Here is a 20,430-nt window from a genome sequence, read left to right as displayed (position 1 = left end):
CCGTAGCCTTTCCAGTCAATCAGGTAAAATAGTTTAGATTTGGAGATCTTGGAATCCAGGATGCTTTTGACTTCAAACTCGAGTTCTCCATCAACTAGAATAGGTTTTGGAGATGTAGTTAGTCGGGTTTGAGGTTGCACGGGTTTTAATAGAGACGTGGAAGACCGGATGTATCTTCATGTGAGGGGGCAAGTCCAACTTGACCGCTACTGGATTTACTATGGTAGTGATGGAATAGTGACCAAGGTATCTTGGGTTGAATGTGCGTGGTCCTTTTAGAGGTAGATATTTGGTGGATAACCAGACTTGATCTCCTACTTGATATTGGGGGGCTTCCTTCCGATGTTGGTCTGCTCCTTTCTTGTATTGTTCTTTGGCCCTTTGAAGGTGAGAAACGGCTTCCTTAAAGGCTTGGGTGATTGTAGAATGCAGGTGGTCTACTGCTGGTGTTCCAAGATCTTGGAGTGGATCCAACTCCGAGGTTCGAGGGGGACTACCGTATAAAAGAAAAAACGGGGTCTTCCCAGTTCCCGAGTGGACAGAGTTATTGTAGGCATATTCGGCTATCCAAAGGATATCTTTCCAAGTTTTTTCAGTTTGTTGTAGCATGCAGCGCAAATACTGTTCCAGAGTTTGATTGGTCCTCTTGGTTTGTCCGTCGGTTTGAGGGTGGTGGCTGGTCGAAAGTCTCACATCAATTTGAGCCGACCGACAGCAACTTTGCCAAAAATGAGAAATAAATTGACTACCTCGATCCGAAATTAGAACTGAAGGAAAACCGTGCAGTCGGACGATGTTTTCGAGAAATTCTCGGGCCAGAGTTGCTGCTGTTGGTAAGCCTTTGAGTGGAATGAAATGCGCCATCTTGGAGAATAGGTCCACGATTACTAGGATCGTATTGTATCCGGAGCATGGAGGTAGATCGGTGATGAAGTCCATAGAAAGCGTATGCCAAGGGCGAGGCGGGATGTCAATAGGGCGTAAGAGGCCGGCTGGTTTTTCCTTTTTACACTTGTTTTGGGCGCATACTCCACAGGACATTATAAAGTCTCTGATATCTTTTTTCCAAGACGGCCACCAGAAGTAGCGCTTGATCTTTTACGAGGTCTTGGTCATACCGGGATGTCCTTCCATTAAAGAATCGTGATAACAAGAGATTACCTTTTTCTGTAAATCTGTGCTAGGCAGTTATAACCGTTCTTGGAAATATAATAGGTTGTCCTTCACCGTAAATCCTTTCCCTGCAGATGCCAATTCTGTATGTCTGCTGGAGTTACCAGTAGCCTGGCTTTATCCTTAACTTCCTCTATGGATTGTGTGGCGATTACACCTAGAATTCTTTGTTCGGGAATGATAGGTACAGGTTTAGGATTGATCAAATGTTCTTCCACTCCCATCCGAGAAAGGGCATCAGCTTTACCGTTTTTTGTACCAGGTCGATAGGTAATTATGAAGTCAAACTCGGCAAAGAATAGTGCCCAACGGAGTTGCCTAGAGGATTGAGCTTTTGCGGTTTTCAAATATTGCAGGTTTCGGTGATCTGTAATCACAGTAACGGTGTGTCGGGCCCCCAGAAGATAATGCCGCCAAGCCTTAAAGGCGGACTTGATAGCTAGAAGTTCCTTATCAGTAATAGTGTAATTGATTTCAGGAGGCGAGAATTTGCGGGACCAAAATGCCACGGGATGCAACTGATTGGTTACTGGGTCCTTTTGTGATAGAACTGCCCCCATAGCAAGGCTCGAAGCATCAGTTTCAACGATGTAGGGGAATTCTGGGCGAGGATGTTTTAAGATCGGTGCAGAGATAAATCTAGTCTTCAAATTCTGGAAAGCTTGTTCCGCCTCGGTAGACCATTCAAAACGTTTGTTTTTCTTTAACAAGGCGGTGATGGGCTGGACTATTCGAGAGAATTCGGGGATAAACCTGCGGTAAAAGTTAGCGAAGCCTAACATGCTTTGAACACCTTTTACGGAGGATGGCGATGGCCATTTGAGAATTGCATCGACCTTCTTTGAATCCATACGCACTCCGCTAGGTGATAATATGAATCCCAAGGATTCAACTTCAGTCACGTTGAAAACACATTTTTCCAACTTAGCGAAAAGTTTGTGTTGACGCAATCTCTCGAGGACCATTTTCACGTGTTTCCGATGTTCAGTTTCTGATGAAGAATAAACGAGGATGTCGTCAATGTAAACAACAACACACACATCTATGAGCTCTCTGAGGACATCGTTCATAAAATATTGAAAGGCGGCCGGGGCATTGCAAAGTCCGAAGGGCATGACCTGATATTCAAATAGCCCATACTTGGTGCGGAAGGCCGTCTTCCATTCATCGCCCTCTTTTACTCGTACCAAGTGGTAGGCTCCTCTAAGATCCAGCTTTGTATATATGCATGCTTTTCTGACTTGGTCCAGGAGTTCAGGGATCAAAGGTAACGGATATCTATTCTTAACGGTGATCTGGTTCAGGGCGCGATAATCTATACAAGTTCTAAGGTCTCCTTCTTTTTTTGGAACGAAGAACAAAGCTGAGGAAGCAGGGGACTTGGAAGGATGAATAAACCCATTCGCTAGGTATTGATCCAGGTATTGTCGGAGGTGAAGATTCTCAGGCTCGGTGAGGGCATAAATTCTACTACAAGGAGGAGTAGATCCAGGTATCAGGTCTATCTGGCAGTCATAAGACCTATGAGGAGGTAGAGAGTTAGCCTGATCCTTCCGGAAAACATCTTGGAATTCTAGGTATTCAGGAGGTAACTGGGGAGCCTCCGAGGAAATTGCTGCCAGTGCAACACCAGGTCGAGGGTGACAAGTAGAGACACATTCTGGAAACTGAACCCTTCTTGCTCGCCAATCGATCTGAGGATTGTGCTTCTCTAACCAAGAAATTCCTAGAATAATCTGGAACTGAGGGGCCTTGATCACATCGAACACGATCTTCTCATGGTGTCCATCTTGACTTACTAGCGTCACTTCTTGGGTGGTATGCGTTACTGGTCCGGAGGCTATCTCCGTACCATCCACCGTAGTAATGACGTCCTTTACAGCCTTTGGACAAAGAGTCAGATTCATCCTCAAAACCATTTCATGATCCACATAATTGCCGATGGCACCGCTGTCGACGTAAGCTTCAATCGCATGTAATCGATCCGGATGTTCAGGGCTAATGAGGACCATAGGTATCACGAAATGCGAGGTCACGGAACTGGTTTTAACGCTCGGCAAGAGGACCTCTATTCTTGTCGGGCGAGGTCGTTTCCCTGCTCAGAGTTTGTGACCCTGGTAACTGCAGCTCCTACTGCCTTCTTGGCTGGTTTCACTGGACAGTCTCGAAGAAAGTGCCCCGAGTTTCCGCAATAGAGGCATAATTGCAGCTGTTTTCTCCTTTCCCGCTCCTTTTGTGTTAGTGGTCCTTTCAGGCCCCCTATTTGCATGGGTTCCCCGGAGTCTACTCCTTTGGTAGGAGTTGGTGGTTTGGAAAATACTCGAGCATCAAACTTGGAACGATCGGCCTTCATGTTCTGCAGTCTGTGGTCAATTTGAATGACTAAGTCAATATAGTCCAAACAGACTTGCGGGGGATTCACTACTTGGGCTAACACATCTTTGAGCTCTCCACGTAGACCTCTATAAAACAGCGTAATCCTTTTGTCCTCAGGCCATCGAGTTTCCACTATCAGTCTGTTGAAAGACGCAATATAAGCCAAAAGGTCTTGATTACCGTGTCGCAATGAAAGGAGCTCATTGTCCAAGGCCTGCCCCTGTGAATGTCTTGCAAACAGTTTTTCCATACTGAGCTGAAAAGCTTGAAAATCATGGAGAACCGGATCATCTTGATTAACTAGAGGGATCGACCAGTCTGCCGCATTGCCACTAAGGTACGAAAGCACGAAAGCTACCTTAGCTTGATCAGTTGGAAAGGCTGCTGGCCGGCATAAGAAGTGCAACCGGCACTGATTAATAAATACTGCAAACCTCTTTGGGTCACCAGAAAATCGTTCGGGCGGAGCCAGAGGTACATACCCAGGTAGGTTGATCTGCACTGGGTTCGTAGAGGATGTTGAAGGAAGATTTGCCCCTGATGCGGGTAACGGAGTTTGTCCGGCTTGTGACTGTAGCAATTGTCTAGCGAGATAGTCTGTTCGCTCCTTGGAAATAATCAGTTCCCTTCTTAGAGCAGTTGTTTCCTGACGGGCTGCATGCACTTCTGCTCTTAGTTCCCCAAGTAACTGGGCTAGCTGGTCGGTATCCGAGGTTTCCATAGCGGCTGGGTGGGAGTTTTGCGATAGGCTTTGCGTTCTGTAACGCTCACCTGATTCCCGCAGAGGCGCCGGTCTTGACTGGGTGAATGCCGTATCTTCAAAGGTGATGTGTAACACACGGTTGGCTCTTTGGGCTGGACCTCTGTGCACTGTATGTCTGACTCGAAGAGTAAGATGTCTGCAGATAGAAAATATGGGATTAATGAACTGGGGTTATTGGGTGCCTCTCTCCTCCTCTCTTTCTCTTCTCCTGTAGAACCCCAAAGGTTAACGCCCTCACCTTAGGTAAGTGAACGCCGAGCTCTCCATCTGCCTCGGGGCAGGGTGCCGTAACCAGTTTCTTCACTGGATAAGGGTGCAGGCCTCTTGACCTCAGAGGACTGCTGTCCGTCGTTAACTGCACGAACGGTAAGTTCTGGGCACTTCAAATGTCTTAAAAGTCTTTTGTAATGATATCTCTTGTTTTGCAGGGTTCCGGCGATGGCGGATGGCGGGCTGATGAGAGTTGAGGATCGAACCCGCGTGAGGAATAGAAGCGCCTGGAAGCACGTAAGTAAGCGCTTGTAGCCTGCTTCACGATGCGCACTAACTGTCCCTTTTATCTTGCAGGTACAAGTTCGGAGCTTTAGAGAAGCTGAAGGGTGCTGGAATACCCACTGGATTCGGCGTGGGAAGGAGTAATGGCACGTGAGTAATAAAGTTGCCCAATGTCTTTAAACGCACCTTCTTTTGTCTTTCAGATGCGGGATGCAGCGCCGAAGGCCTCCGGAGCGTGCGAAGAGCTGGTAAGCTTTTGTCTTTCAGATGCCAGAATGCAGTGCGAAGACCTCCGGAGCATGCGAAGAATAGGTAAGCCTTTGTCTTTCAGATGCCGGAATGCAGCGCGAGGCGTTGGTGACAGCCGATGGACCAGGTAAGAGATGCGCTGCCACTGAAGACCGTAGTGCTAACCTGTTCTTTCTTTGTCTTTACAGGTGCTGCTGAAGACTGGATTCCAGGATGGTAAGCCTTTGTTCCCTTAGGCCCAGGATCAGAAGCAGAAGACACGATGAGCGTTCTGCTGCAGAGAATGCAGAATAACGCAAAGCAAGATTAATCCATCGGGTGTGGTTTAAATAGCCTCCTGTAGTGCTTAGGTGGCTCCTTCCACAGCCTGGCCTAGATGAGAAAAGAGTTCCTGCTTTCCAGAAGAGTCCCAGTGTTCTGAACCTAGCCCCACCCAACAAGAAAAGTAGTCCCAAACAGAAGAGGATCAGGGGTTCAACTGGCAGGTAAGTAAGCAGCATGGTCTGCTGCAGGTAAGTCCACCCAAGCATTATGAGCCCGGCGCTTCCAGCGCTGGGACTGGGCATCTTTATGAGCCTGGTGCCACTGGCGCCAGGACAGGGTCCAAAAGGTCCCAATTGGGACTGGCTGGCACTCGGAACCGGGGTTATGGGTCTGCTTCCAAGGGAGTCGGGCAAGTCCTGATCTTTTGGAAGCAGAGATCATGACATTGCCTCCCTGTTTTCACTGATACCAGGCTTGACCCCTTGGGGCCAGCATGATATTCTCACTGGTGACTGTCTCCTTGTCAAATGCAGGGGTTACAGAATGTCAGACCATGTAAGAACCCACATAAAGTAAGAGGTTAAGAAGATGCTTGATCTTGGGGTAATAGAGCCATCTACAAGTGCATGGGCTAGTCCAGTTGTGCTAGTGCCAAAGGCAGGATCCAAAGAGTTGAGATTCTGTGTGGACTATAGAGCTCTTAATGTAGTCACCACGACTGATGCCCATCCTTTACCTAGGACATATGAACTGGTGGACAAGCTTGTTTCAGCCAAGTTCCTCGGTACATTTGACCTAACATCAGGCTATGGGCAAACAGCTCTGACAGGCCATGCCAAGGAGAAAACTGCATTTTCTACACCTGGAGGCCTCTACCAGTTTAAGGTTGTACCTTTTGGACTCGGAAATGCACCTGCTACATTCCAGAGGATGGTGAATCAAGTTCTGAATGGGATGGAGGACTTCTGTATGGCATACTTGGATAACATTGCAGTGTTCAGCCCCACTTGGGAAGATGCTCTTCCCAAGTGGGGCTGAACACTGCAATGTTATCCAAGTATGCCATACAGAAGTCCTCCATCCCATTCAGAACTTGATTGATCCACCTTGGATATGTTTTGCAGACTCTTGAACAGGCCTATCTAGTCATAAAGGCTTGCAAATGTCAAATTGGTCAGAGCAAAGTGGTCTACCTTGGACATTAGGTGGGAGGTGGTGAAATAAGGCCATTGCCTAGTAAAGTACAAGCTGTACAAGACTGGGCCACTCCTATTTCTCAAACCCAGGTGAGAGCCTTTCTAGGTCTCACTGGTTATTATAGGAACGTCATTGAGAACTATGGGGCGTTAGCTTCTCCCTTGAATGTGATCTCCTCACCCAAATTCACCAAGAAGGTCAGGTGGAATGAGGAGTGCACTCAAGCCTTTGAAGGATTTAAGCAAGTTCTTTGTCAAGCTCTAGTCTTGATAGCTCCTGACTACAACCAATCCTTTATTGTACAAACTGATGCTTCTAATACAGGAATGGGTGCAGTTTTGAGTCAGCTGGATGAGAAAGGCAAGGAACACCCTATCTGCTTCATCAGTAGGAAACTGAAGGACCGTGAGACAAGGTGGGCAACTATTGAACATGTGTGTTTTGCCATTATGTGGTCTCTGAAGAAGTTTAGACCATACTTGTATAGATCTACTTTTGTAATTCAGACAGACCACCAACCCTTGAGATGGTTAATGCAGATGAAGGGGGAGAATCCTAAATTGTTAAGACGGTCAATCAGCCTTGTGGGCTCTGACTTCACCATAGAACACAGGTGAGGTAGTATGACCGACCGGATTAGGAGATACATCCAGGGGTGGATTAAATCATCCCGTCCCTTAGTATGCGGGGGACGAGTGTTAGGGAGAATTCTCATTCCTGTGCTTATTCCTTTCTACCTAGGAGACCCCCAGCTCTTTTGCTAGAGTTTAGGACTTCTCATTTTTATCCTGGAGCGAGTGAGACCTTGTTCCCACTCTCTCATGTACTTTTCTTTGATTTAATCCCTGTGTTTATTTTGGTTTTGGAGTCTGAAAAACTCCATAGGCATCATCTGTTTGTATAGTGACACACAGCACCTTCAGTGCAGTGGCACAGAGAAGTCCTTTGGATTTCTGCTAAGGTTTAAATACCTTCTCTTGGATAAACTACTGTTTCCAAGAGTAGTAAAGTGTAATTGACTCTACTTACCTTTTTGTCTTTGTAGACCCAGGCCACACCATCTTATGTGGAATGCTGGGAGGTTACTTGGTATCCCCTTTGTCTACCTTCTCATGTAACATTTTTTACTTTACCCTTACTACATTTAATGGCTGGTGGCAGTGGTTTAATTTTCCTACCATTGTGCGTTTTTACCGCAGGCTGAATCCTCAGCTGCAGTATTGCACCCATGGGTGCCCGATTGGTCAAAATGGCCCTGGTCTTCTTTTTTTGCCATTTCTTGTTTGTAAGGTCCTTTTTGAGATTTAGTCTGCGCGCCAAACCAGGTCCATTTGTGCATTTTGTCTTTGGCGGTATTCACTGTTGAAGCCTGCCTCTGGCTCCAGCATGTCTGGCAGGCCAGGAAGCGAGGGAAGTTCCCGAAACTCCCTGTGCTTACTCTCCTTGGTTACAGGAATGCAACCAAAGGTGATTGGCTGGCTGTTCTTGGAGGACAGCCACCCCGCTTTGTGAGTGACAGCTAGGCTGCAAATGAATAGGAGAAACATGCTTAAAGGACGAGTTCTTTTGCAAGGAAGGCAGAGTCGACCACTGGAAGAAGGAACCGAAGAAGAAACTGGAAGAGAAGCATGCTGCACCCTCGCGGACGGTTGGTTTACCCGGTGAAGCCCTGCTGCAGTGCTGAAGCTCCATATTTCGAATCGACTAGAGAAGCCCGGAATGGACGACTTCTTCCCTTGGGTTGGTGGGAGCAATGGATGCCAAGACAAACTTGACTGGAACCCCTCTCCCTGCTGGCTGTACTTCTTCGCTTCTGCTGGAACCGAGTGCCAGGGGACAGGAACACCAGAATCAAGTGCATCGTTATTAAGCTGGACCCAAGCTCCAGGGAGATCCTCCGGACTCCCTCGAAGCAGGACTGCCCAAGCCTGAGCTACTTCAACAGAGTGCTGGACCCCAGAAGCAAGGGGAGCCCATAAGGTGTCCAAGAACTGCAGTGGTGCTATTTGCGAGTAGCTGAAACCGCGAAGTGCTGCTGATCTGAATTGTGCCCATTGCTGCCGCCGACCTTCAAACCGTACTGCAGGAGTCCCCAGACATCCTCCCTCTTGTCCCCACGACTGAGGCCCAGCAACAACAGGATCTGCAGGACTACAACAGGAACAGAAGCCAGCTGGACCCCTTTCTTCAGACTCAATCTATTGTGTAACTAGGGGTACTTACCTCTGGTTGTGTGTAGCTTGGTTGCTCTGACTGTTAACTTACATTTGCTGCCTTTTGCAGAGTTGCTTGCATCTTTGCTTCTCACAAGCCTCCCAGCTTGTGACCCAACAGTGATTCTGTTTGCTACAAAACTCTCTTTAACATTGTGCAAGCCTTATGTGCTATCTTCAAGAAGTGCCTCAGCTCTCCTAGACTTTGCTCACCTGGCATTGGCTGTCATGGCTCCCTGTAGACTCTTCTTACCCTCTGGCTTTGTGTTGATCTGTCCCTCAATAGGTCTCAGACTCCAAGGGTTTGGTCTTAACTACTATACCCGTATCACTTTCCCACTCCTCACTTGAAGTATCTGTGTTGATTTTAGAGGATTCGTCAGAGGAGAGCTCCACCTTCTTTTCTCTCCAAGTGCTGGTTGTCTTCTTCTTGACTGTTTTACCCTATTGCTTGAAGAGATATGGACAAGCTCTTCCGGGGGCCACTTTGCCAAAAAGGCAATATGCCCGGCAGCGGGGACTCCGGGGAGCCCATCCCAAACCAGGGAAAAGCCTCGGCTGAAAAACCCTGGGTAGATCTTGTAGAGTACACTGTAGTCGTTGAAGATGTGCTGGCGAGCGGGCTGTAGCTTGGGAAGTGTGGAATTCACAGCTTGGAGTAGAATCCTTACTAATTACTCTTCAAAGTATACTACCAGTCCCTGAATGCAACAGATAAGAAGAGACAGCCAAGAAAGGTAGAGAGTTCATAGAATCCTTCCGGAGACTTATCTTCACTGATTGCGGGAGAAGCATCCGCTGAACGCATAGAAGGAAACTAGCAGAATGAAGCAGTTATGGGAAACCGCGGATGTGAGCAGAAAGGAGGAGCCGTGCAGGCAGCCTGGGTGCCGCGGGATTACTACCCTCGCCGACAGTGGAGAGAACGCTAGAACGCCATCTGAGCGCGGCAATGAGCCAGGTTAGTACAAGCTGCCTTAGGCAAAGCGGGGATTGCAACCCTCTGCCCGACAGCGGGGAGCACACCAGAACGCTGTATGAGCACGGGGAGGATCAAGGTTACCGCCCGACAGCAGATGGAATGGTACTGCCTGAGTGCGGATGAGCAGGAATAACTGCCTGAGAGCGGGTAGGAACAGCAAGGAATGGAAAGGGGAAATAAAGGAACATGGGCAGAACTGGACAGGAGAGTAAACACGGACAGGAGCGCTGTCACAAACAAGCGTTTACAAAAACTATGAAAGTTGCAACGCACCGGTGCTCTCACCTGCAGAGTAATTATAGTCTGCCTCAGTTAGAAAGACTAGAGGGCACCTATTGTTCAGAAAGAACTAGTCCTTCTTCTATCTTGCCCATCGGTCCCAGAGCTTCCATGGACGTCTTATGACAATGGGTCATACATACCTTACTTGTATAGCTGGGAAAGGGTTAACCTATATTTCATTGGGGGATTGTACAGTACTTACCTGTTTGGAGAAACTTGTTAACCATGGTTTCCTTCCCTAGCCTTTCCCTTTTTCCACAACTCCAGTATTGCCTTAACGCGTAAAGTGATATATCAATGTCCACAGTGTCCTAGCTATTGAAGTTGCCTTAGGGTGTAGGAAGTGTGTGTGTGACATCCCAAAATGGTCTCTACTTACTTAACTGAAACTGAAGGAGTGTAATTTTGAAGTATATTTTATTGTTGCCAATTGCTCCCCTTCTAAAGAAGGTTTATTTTAAAACGGACTGTTAAATTAATAAATAATTATTTAATCAAGAAACCTTGAGTGTTATTTGAATGCATGTCACTGTGAATCTCTATGTTGCAACCCTACACCCCACATTGAGCCCTCTTGAGATAAGCCTGGCTGCTCAGTCACTCTGCCAACTTGTGTAGTAGAGGCCTATACCAAAGTTTGGGTTACCTATTGCCAAGAGGACAAGGCTGGTGCAGTCTCCCACAGGGTTACTGCATACAATCTTGCCTAAGAAGCTGTCTTGCCTGCAGTGAAATGAAGTACCACTGAGGATGCAAAACGCAGTGTCATAATCCACTCTCATGCAGGAAGATGGATAAGTTTTTTACATTAAACTAAAATGCACAACAAAATATTAATAATATAATATCCGTCGCGTGCATGCGTAAATGAAAAAACTGTTACAGCTGTCTCTGTATCCGAAAAAGGTGGCATGTAGGTTTCCATCATTGCCAACTGTTAACATGCTTATTTTGAGGCGAGGGTCGCCACTGTCCGTCTCGGGTCTGTGGTAAAGGTGTGGGTGGCCGCAGTGAGGCCACAAACTCGGACCTCTGCTACAAGCTTCTGAAAATGCCATATATGGTAACATGGGCCAGGGACACCCAACGAGAGAAGGCATCAACCACCAATGAAAAGTCTCGCAGTTAGGAATAGGTGGGCTTGCGAAGAAAGCCATGGGCGATTGGGAACGAGTGGCTCAGTGGGTTGGGATAGTGGGTCTGCTGCTCAGTTCATTAGGACTGTGAGTTGACAGAATGAGTTAGAATTATGGAGGAGTGCAATGCTTGTCGGGGAGGCTGGCACTGCGAGGGGCACCTTTTCGCTTTGGTTGGCTTAGAAAGGCTAAGGGAGCGAGTACACTCTGGGGGTAGCACTCTGGTGGACTGGGAATTGCCAGTGGAAGAAGCGCTTAGAGGACAGGCATCTCTCGTGTTTCCCCCTGCCTGCTTGCATGGAGGCGGTACAGACGGATGCAGGTGCACTTTCACATGGCACTGCCAGTTTACCATGCCTAGCCTAGCTTTCGTTACTCTTCTTTCTAGTGGCATGCGAGGTGGGGAGTGTTCTGTGTCTTTATGAAAGGCACTGCATCCCCCTGCCACCCTCCCAGCCCCCTCTCTCTAGCGCACCGTAAATGTGTATTAAGCGGGCCTGCAGTCACCCCCTCGTATTTCTCCTCTCAAAGCCCCCCTAATTCCCTGTCTGACAGCCTGAAAGCACCACGCCGCTCCCAATACACAAACCGCAGAGGGGCTATTACAGGACCCCGGACATTTTCTTGTTTGCATGACAAAGAGGGAAGGGCAAATCCTGCAATTGGTGGGGGATAATCACCTCCCTGTCAAAAGCCCGCAATCCACATCTTTTTCGCTCCCCTTCCAGAGAAGCTTGACTGCCTGTTTGCTCATTAATTTCATTTTACTGCCCTGGCCCACAAATCCGTGTTCCCAGTGGGGAAAGAGAAGCCGGCATTTCTGTTTGAAAGGACACCATGCCGGGCCTTAAAATAAGTGCTGGGTAGCCCCTCTGACAGACATCGGCGCATGCGCGAGTCTTTGGGACACACATGGCAGGCAAGCGGGCCGGCTAAACAAGCACTGCTGATGTCTGGAGAGCTCAAAGAAAAGGCTACAACGTGGTGCCCCGTCTGCGCCCTGAAAAGCATACATAGATTGTGTGTTCTTAAGAATGCCCACACCGTCCGATCAGCATCCTAAAGGGCCCGTGCACTTAGCTCGTTTAGATATTGGTCCAGGTGGTACAGTCCATGGCAAAAGCATAAATGCGAAGGCTATATGTGCACCTGCTAACATACATGTATTTAGGAGAATGTTTTCCTAGCTGCTTCTTTTTTTAAAAGTTGCAGATTTATCGAACTATTCGGTACACCATGGCGGGAGGAGGGGGGTAGTGGCATGCTGTGGCATTTCCCATTTTATTTCGCCACTATATTACAGTTCATTCTTGAATGACATTCCCAATAGAGCGAGCGCCAACGACTCGAAGACAAGGGTGAAGTATAACAAGGAGAAGGCAAAACGCTTGACAGGAATGGCGCTCACTGCGAAAGCTTTGAAGACACGATTAAGCAGTTGCACACGGATGGGGCCTTTGGCTCTTTGCCGTTTTCTTCTGCGACTAAACAGAGATAATGATAGCGCTAGTAATTATTGATATTGAACCACCATTACATGGATTACATGGTAGTAAGTATTGACTGACTCTATACAGTGCTGATGTCGCACGTGTGTGCCTTCCGAGCGCTGTAATTACCGGGCTTTAATCTGCACACAAGGTGTTAATAATGGTATATCAATTAATCAGGCAGCACTCGGTGGTGGATTCTGGCAAATGTGGTCTGATTATCCAGTGTGCTGTCTGTTCATGCCCACAGTCCATGGGCGGTCTCGATGCACCATTTGAAAGGATGTTGTGTACAGGTGTCAGTGTACTGTTCGGTCGGGGGGCCCACTTGTTTCTAGCACAGCACACTAACCTGTGGTCCATGGCGTTTGTGAAGGGGCCGGCTCGGCCTAGCACTGTTGTAGACACTGTTATAGCGCTACGACACCTTGGGGTGGAGCGCTTTACAGAGACCACTAACTACATAGACCATAACAAACCTGCTTCTACCCTGCCAGCATGTGTCATCTATCTATTTTCAAGCCCAAGCCTTACAGATGCGGTGCACAGCTGAGGCAGCAACACATGCTTGGATAACATGCGAGTATTGCTGGAGAGGTCCTCCTAGTCAGGGTACCTGGTGGGAACTTGACGCTGTTTTTCCTCCGGTACAGAAACAGAAGTAGGCCTTCACGACAAGGTCGTATGTATCCGGGAAACCGAATAAGACCACCTGGCACCGCTCAGGTAGGGCAACATGGTAGCCGGAGGGAGCAACCACTTGACTTACCCCTCAGTTACAAACGGGCACAGAACAGAGCTTGGAGTCCGGCGGTCACGCAAATGGCACTCTGGAGCTCTGTTCCTTGACGCCGAAGCGCGGGCAGGAAGAGCTGCTTGGTACGAAGATGGGAACATGGAAATGGAGCAACTTCTGAAATCTATGGGCCGCCATTTCTTCTGTTTAAAGCAGGTACCCTGGGAAAACCTTTGGGAAACGGGCGTGGGGCCATGACCTTCGGAGGGGTGGCACGTGTCATGCAAAAGCATAGAATGCCTCTGGCACAATTGCATATTTCTTTAGCATTATGTGATACTGTACGTGTGCCGCCCGCACCGGCTCGGTCGTGCCACTCTGAAAGGTTTCCCTCCCAGGCCAAGGAGATAGTTCGCCGATTAAGGCTTGGCTGCTAGCACTTACCCAGCCTATCTTCCCAAATCAGTAACACGTCTAATTACGGCGCTTAGATGCGGAATGGAGCGCGCCAGGGGTGCCACAATAGTCCCAAATATACCGAGTCCAGTCGCCGGCTCTGCTTTCAAGAGCTCTTCCCCTCCCCCACACACCGGTCTTTGTTTTGTATTCGGCGCTGGTCGCCAGTGACACCTCCAAAACAATTACTCCTTTAGAGGTTCAGAGGGAAGTCAAGTTTATCTGCAGGTGAGGGGTTGTGAGAAGAGCTTTAAAGTTACTTCAAAGGTCGCAGACACAAACGGGAAGGCGAGTGCAACTGCACTAATCTCGCCTGACAACGGGTGCAAAGTAGCGGACCCAACCGGCAACCATGTGCCCCAAGGCGTTCCCGAACAGAGCACGACATTATTAAACCTATAGGGCGTGTTTGCCATTGCACCGTTTCGGCATCTCAGCACGGCCGGCTTCTGGCACCGATAAAGGGCCCTTGGGTGCAGCCGGGTGGGTGAATGGGTGCTGCTACTGTTAATACACGTGTGTATTTCTGAGCTTCTCGAGTGGTCCCGATTGACGGTAATATCAACCAGCCCTTACCCAGATGTGTATGCTACGAAGCCCGTGTGTACACAGCTGCCCGTGTCTGTCCGCATTTGGGTGCGAATCTTTGTGTATTTCTGCGGTTGTATGTGTCTACATAAACCTGCTTCTGTGTGCGTCTTCCGGTGCATGGTCTTGCATGCGTGTGTATATGTGTTTGCATATAGCCGTGTCTCTGTGTGTTTGTGTATTTAGATGTGCTGAGGGCTTCCCCGCGAATACATGGCGCATGTATTGGTTATGGTGTATTGTATTATTACACATTTCAACAATCCTGTGAGCTAGAAGTGGTTTAACTCTTTGCAATGTCAGTAACTGTGTGGTAACACCACGCGTTCGAAGACTCAGTGACCAGCGGAGAGCAGACATGTGAAAGTGCTTTGCTGTGTCCCCACCGAGGAGGTCCAATCATGCCATGGGTCAGAACAAAGTCTGGGGCACCAAATCCAACAGGGCTGTGGCGTTGCCCTACATGTACACCCGTGACTTGGCGAGTGTACCTGGGCAGACTGCTTGGCTGTGTAAGGAAAGCAGTCCCTCCATAAGACATCTCCGGGATGAGGGGTGGAGGGAGGAACGGCAGCACATGGTGCTGCAGACACAGGAAGCGGCCCAGTATGCGGAAGAAAGTGTTTGGGGTGGGCCATTTATAATGTTTAGGTGTGCAAAGGCCTGGCCTTGAATGTGTAAGTCCAAGCGAGTCCGTCGAGAGCCGGCCCCCCTGGGGCTCAAGGGGCGGGAGGTGTGAGGCGGCCTTTCATGTCCCTGGGGTGTCACCTTTCAGGCCGCCCTCTCTGATGTGCCCTGGCCTCGCCTCCTGCCAGCGATGGTCCGCAGTTCTATATAAGACGAGGGCCCGGGGGCAGTGCAGACAGCTTGAGACCCCGTGACAGAGAAGGCAGAGCTGCTCCAGCTCCCCCCGTGCTCACACACACACCCACCCACCCACGCCTGACAGCAGCACCATGGCAGCGCGCACGCTGGTCCTGCTCGGCGCCCTCTGCCTGGCCAGCGCCTTCACCCCAGACGAGGTCAGGGACGCCCTGCTGCACAAGCTGGGGCTGCCCGAGGTGCCCCGGATCCAGAAGAGGGACCTACAGCGCCTGCTCATCCCGGATCACATCAAGACCAAGTACACGGACATGCTGCGGCGGCACCAGCAGAGCCGGAGGCGGCGGAGCGCACTGCCCAGCCTGACGGGCATCCTCAGGGGCATTCCGGGCAATGCAGGTGAGGGAACACCCTGTGCCAAGTTCAAGTAGTTTCATGGATTGGGATACCTTCTGGCGACGAACTGCATGTTGGGAAATGGACGCAGTGCACTGTTACATGCCTGGTATAGGCTGTAGGCACGCATGTTGGCATATGTTATGTTATGCTATGGTCGAATAGTGGTGTATGACTCCAATGGGGAATCTTGGTATGAAACGTCTAGGAGAGGTTATGTTTATACGATGAGGTGTATATCAGTATGTTGGCTTTCGGGTTATTAAAACTGGAAGCTATGGGTTGTACACGTCCTTGAGTGCATTTAGCCTAATATGCCCGTTACCGTAGACATGTCTACAATCCGGCGCTTTCTAGTCTGCATTGCTATCATTTGTTTAATGATATTGTAGTGTGCCGAGAGACTGTATGTAGGGCACGCTGAGGGGTACACATGTACGAGTGTGTGTGCAGGGGTAGTGCATGGCAGTGCATGTCTTTACAGTTCACACGCAGCTGGGACAGGCCGCCATCTTGCAGACAGGCCTCCGGGGCGGGCTCGGTTAGTGGATTGGAGCGGGATGTCCGTCTGCCGGACAGATGATGGGAGCGTTTTCGCGTCGTTGTCCCCTGGCTGCCCGCATGACAATGTGCAGTCTCCGGCAGGGCCTTGTCATGCTAATGTCTCACCGACCCTTTTCTCTCTCTCTCTCTCCCCCCCCCCCCTCCCACAGACATCTCCGGCGAGGTGCTGTACTCAGACGCCAGTCGCCAGACCCTGGTCTTCGACATGGAGGCCCTCATCCCCGAGAACAGCGAGGTGACCATGGCCGAGCTCAAGCTCTTCAAGAAGCCGCCCAACCGCCTCAGCATGCCGGACCGGCGCTACCACCGCATGGTGAACAACGCGCGCGTCAGCGTCTACTGGGTGGAGGTGCAGCAGGACGGCGGCAACAAGACCTCGCTCATCGACTCCAGGTGAGCCGCCCGCGCCTGCCTGTGCGTGCGTATGTGTCTGTGTAGCGTGGTCTCCAGGGTCCAGGGTCCAGCATTCCATTCTAAATCACTGCAAGGGGCACATTCGCAGGTGCACAGCACTGCCGCGCAAAGTGACCCACATGGGATTGACGGAGCTGTCTTATGCCATAGGCACGCCGTTAGTATATACGGTGTCTACAGAAAGACATTAGCATGTATTCGTTCTGCTGACTGATATATCTTCCCATTGTGCAACCGCGGCAAATGGTTGTGGGGGGCATAACCAACTGATGTGGCATCATTTGCAGGCTGGTGCAGCATTTTCGGTCTCTTTTTGGGCTGTTGTGGGGTTGAGGAACTTTGTATGTTTTACTTTGTATATGGTCACCTTACGGCTCCACTTTACTTCTCCTGCAACGCGTATTCATAAGTGGCAGCACAGATGGTGGGAAATCAGGGGGGGGGGGTGCTGTATACAATTGTATACAATAACATTATAGACGAGTAGTTTTCCATGAAAGGATGTGTCCCACCTCGGAGTTCCGAGTGACAAACAACCTGAGATTTGCTCTGTGATGTCACCCACCCCCTTCGGTGGAATATACCCCCTTATTGAATATTTGCCCTGCTATAATTTTATATATATATCTTTAATAAGCAAAAATAACGAAACCACAGTAGTGGATTCATGGATAGATTTGCAGCAAGTGCGTGGGTGGATGTGTAGGTGGTGAACAGAAGCGTGGAGATTTTGTAGGCAGTGCAGTGGGCGCACCGTGAAGTGGGTTTGTGTTCATGGTTAGATTTGTAGGTAGTATCGTGGTTGCACGTTTTTTGTAGGCGTTGCATACCTGCAGTTGTCAGATTGCTAGTGTTGTGGGTTGCAAGGGAGAGTTTGGAGGTGGTTCATTTTTCGATAGTGTACTTGGTGCATGGGTTTTTTGTAGGTCGTGCAATGGGTGTACAGGTAGATTGGTAGGTAGTGAAGAAGTTGATGCATGTTGTTTTGGTATGTGGTGCAATGGTGCACATATGTATTTGAGGGAGGTGTGGTGTCTGCATGCGTGGGGTTGGAGGCAAAGTGCATCCATGGGTGGATTTGGAAGTGATGCGCTGGTGGGTTTGGAAGGAGTGCAGATGACTCCTGCGTGGCTATGTGAGCAGTGCAGAAGACACAAAGGGATATTGTTAAGTGGCACAAAGTATTGGGAATACGTGATATGATACATGTCGTTTATAACGCGCCTGTACACAGGTGCTTCTAGGTGCGACAAGACAAGGGGGGGGGAGGGATAGGGGGCCGAGACGACAAACGATCTTGTTAGGCCATGTGTCATTCAGATAGTGCAATTGCTGACAAAGAGAATATACGGGTATATATGAAAATGTATCAAGTGGTATGTGGTTTAATTTAGACATAACGCATGGGCGCCTTAACATATACTGGAAATAGCTTCATTTTAAAGTACCATGTCCTTTTCCTGTGCCCTCAGGCTGGTGCCCATCATGGAGTCCGGTTGGAAGAGCTTTGACGTCACACAGGCCGTGCACTACTGGCTAAAGAACAAGAAGCCCATGTCCATGCACCTGGAGGTGAAGATAGAGGGGGAGCGGCATGGCAGCTACGCCTCGGACATGGCCAAGTTTGTGCGCTTCACCTCACAAGATCTATCGGACAAGGCCCTGGGGAGGCCCGAGCTGGTGCTTTACACCCTGAACCTGGAGGAACACGGGTGAGTGTGGATACTGATGCATAGGGGTAGATTGTACTGGCCAATGTCTGGACTGGGAGCAGGTGATGCCTTCAGAGTCCAAACCCATCAATTAGCCATGAGTGGTGAACCGCCTATCTGGGTCAAACACTCTAAATGATGCCTTCTCTGAAGCAGCGTCATTCTGGTGAAAACATTCCACACACCCAGCTGTGCAGACTGCATAATGCAAAACGCTGCTAATTTCATATGCGTTTACCTGAAGTATATACAACTTTGCAGATGTAAGGGAATTAATTGTATTTGGAATGTAACCTGCCACCTCTGGGTAAATCAACCCTTTGCACTTACACATAATATGGCATATTCTGTACTACTTTGCCACAGGCTGCGCACTCATTGTTCTGTCTTGTTCATTGCCGCATATGGCAACCAGCATTTGATGCAATTCAGCATCTTATAGAATCCGTGATATTGTGTGCTGTTTTGCCACATAATGTGCATTGACCTGCCAAAAACTGCAGCATATTTGTAATTACATGAGCATTATTGTGCTTCATTTGTCTTGTATTGTGGCTCTTTGTGGAAAGCATCGATGCCGTGTATTACAGCTCTGGCCTATAGTATGTGCGCGCGCAAACACATACACATCCCCCCCCCCCAGCATTACACTTTCAAGGTCGCATGATGTGGCATATTAGACTTTCATTGACCACATGTGGACCGTGCAGGCACACACACCACTTACTACACTATGCCTGATGATGGGACAATTTCCCACGGGACTGCTGGTGCGGCGGAGGTTAACTTGGCATAGCCACCAAGGGCACAACAGTGCACGTGCCTCACCTTTTGTCTGACAATACTCTGCTTCAACCCTAACTGCTTAAAAACATCAATGTCAAAGGAATTCTGCACATTACGTCAATTTACATGGATTCATGTCCCCATTGCGTTTCCACAAGCACAGGCATGTAAAGAGCTGCCATTTGGTTTTAGCGACATAGCAAAAGGAAATGGCCCTCTGGCATCCACGTCTAAGTCTCTGCTTTCATTTTACAGTGCACGCGGGGACTGCGAGGAGATATCCGCCAAACAGAGCAACGTCTGCTGCAGGCAGGAGTACTTCATCAACTTCCGGGAGCTGACTTGGACCCAGTACTGGATCATAGAGCCGGCGGGCTACCAGGCCTTCCGGTGCGTGGGCGGCTGCAAGCAGCTCAAGAGCCCGCTGCGGCACTTCGGCTACGGCGAGCGGACGTGCGCCGTGGTGGAGAGCGCGCCGCTCCCCATGATGTACCTGGTCAAGAAGGGCGACTACACGGAGATCGAGGTGGCCGAATTCCCCAACATGATCGTGGAGAAATGTGGCTGCACTATGGACAACATCTCCGTGGTGTGAGCGCGCGCTCTCGGCTGCCTGAACTAGTCCCAGTGGGGGGCACAGCAAAAAGCAGCCGACTATTTTAGTACTTGTATATGCACCAAACGAAGCCACGTCTTCATGAAATTAGATAGTGGCAGTAGCTACTGATGAAGGGGTAGTAGCAGGCCGAACTTCCACACAGCCTGGAAGATGAACTTTGAACTATTGGGTCTGTACCCCTCGTTAGTGATCACTGTTAAGCAGGCGCTCTGCTAGCCGGAGCATCTTATTATGTAATCACTTGCACAGACGCACACTTTTAGAAGCACTTACATGTAAATAGCATAACTTAACAAATATACATTTATTTTTCCCTCTCCGTGGCGCACGCCTCCCGTGCTCTAACCAAAGCCGACTTGTCTGGGCAGTTTGAATTGAATAGATTTATTTTTTGAGCCACAGATGACATCAATTGCAACCTATTTTTGTGTTCCAGAAATGTATATTTAACATTGCCGACGAGAAATAAAATATGGAATTGCAAGGTGGGACCCGTTTTGTTTTCAGCATGTTTCCTACAGTCAGGCCCTTACATCACATCAGGTTTTGTTAAATTGTTCTTTTCTGTTCCCATACCCATCTGCCATTAGCAGTCCATAACATGCCATGACATCTCTGAGCTAGGACGTGCTTAGTGAGTGTTAACTCTTTTCCTACCTCATTCCTTTTTATTGGCCGCATTAGCGGATAGTAAACCTAAATTTGGAACATGTCAGG

At 49.1% G+C, this 20,430-nt stretch overlaps 1 protein-coding gene across 1 annotated transcript; it reads left to right on the top strand.

Annotated features, from left to right (window-relative positions):
- The first annotated feature begins 15,224 nt into the window (after positions 1 to 15,224).
- LOC138468228 (left-right determination factor 2-like) lies at positions 15,225 to 20,193 on the top strand. The gene is made up of 4 exons (XM_069608691.1): positions 15,225 to 15,621; positions 16,332 to 16,575; positions 18,069 to 18,308; positions 19,350 to 20,193. Exons 1-4 carry the CDS (start codon positions 15,357 to 15,359, stop codon positions 19,687 to 19,689), a joined length of 1,089 nt encoding a protein of 362 aa, XP_069464792.1. The 5' UTR covers positions 15,225 to 15,356; the 3' UTR covers positions 19,690 to 20,193.
- Positions 20,194 to 20,430: the final 237 nt, after the last annotated feature.

This window comes from Ambystoma mexicanum, chromosome 4q (genome assembly GCF_040938575.1).
Source record: "Ambystoma mexicanum isolate Mex_15411 chromosome 4q, UKY_AmexF1_1, whole genome shotgun sequence".
Lineage (NCBI taxonomy): Eukaryota > Metazoa > Chordata > Amphibia > Caudata > Ambystomatidae > Ambystoma > Ambystoma mexicanum.
This window is presented reverse-complemented; position numbering and strand designations above follow the sequence as displayed.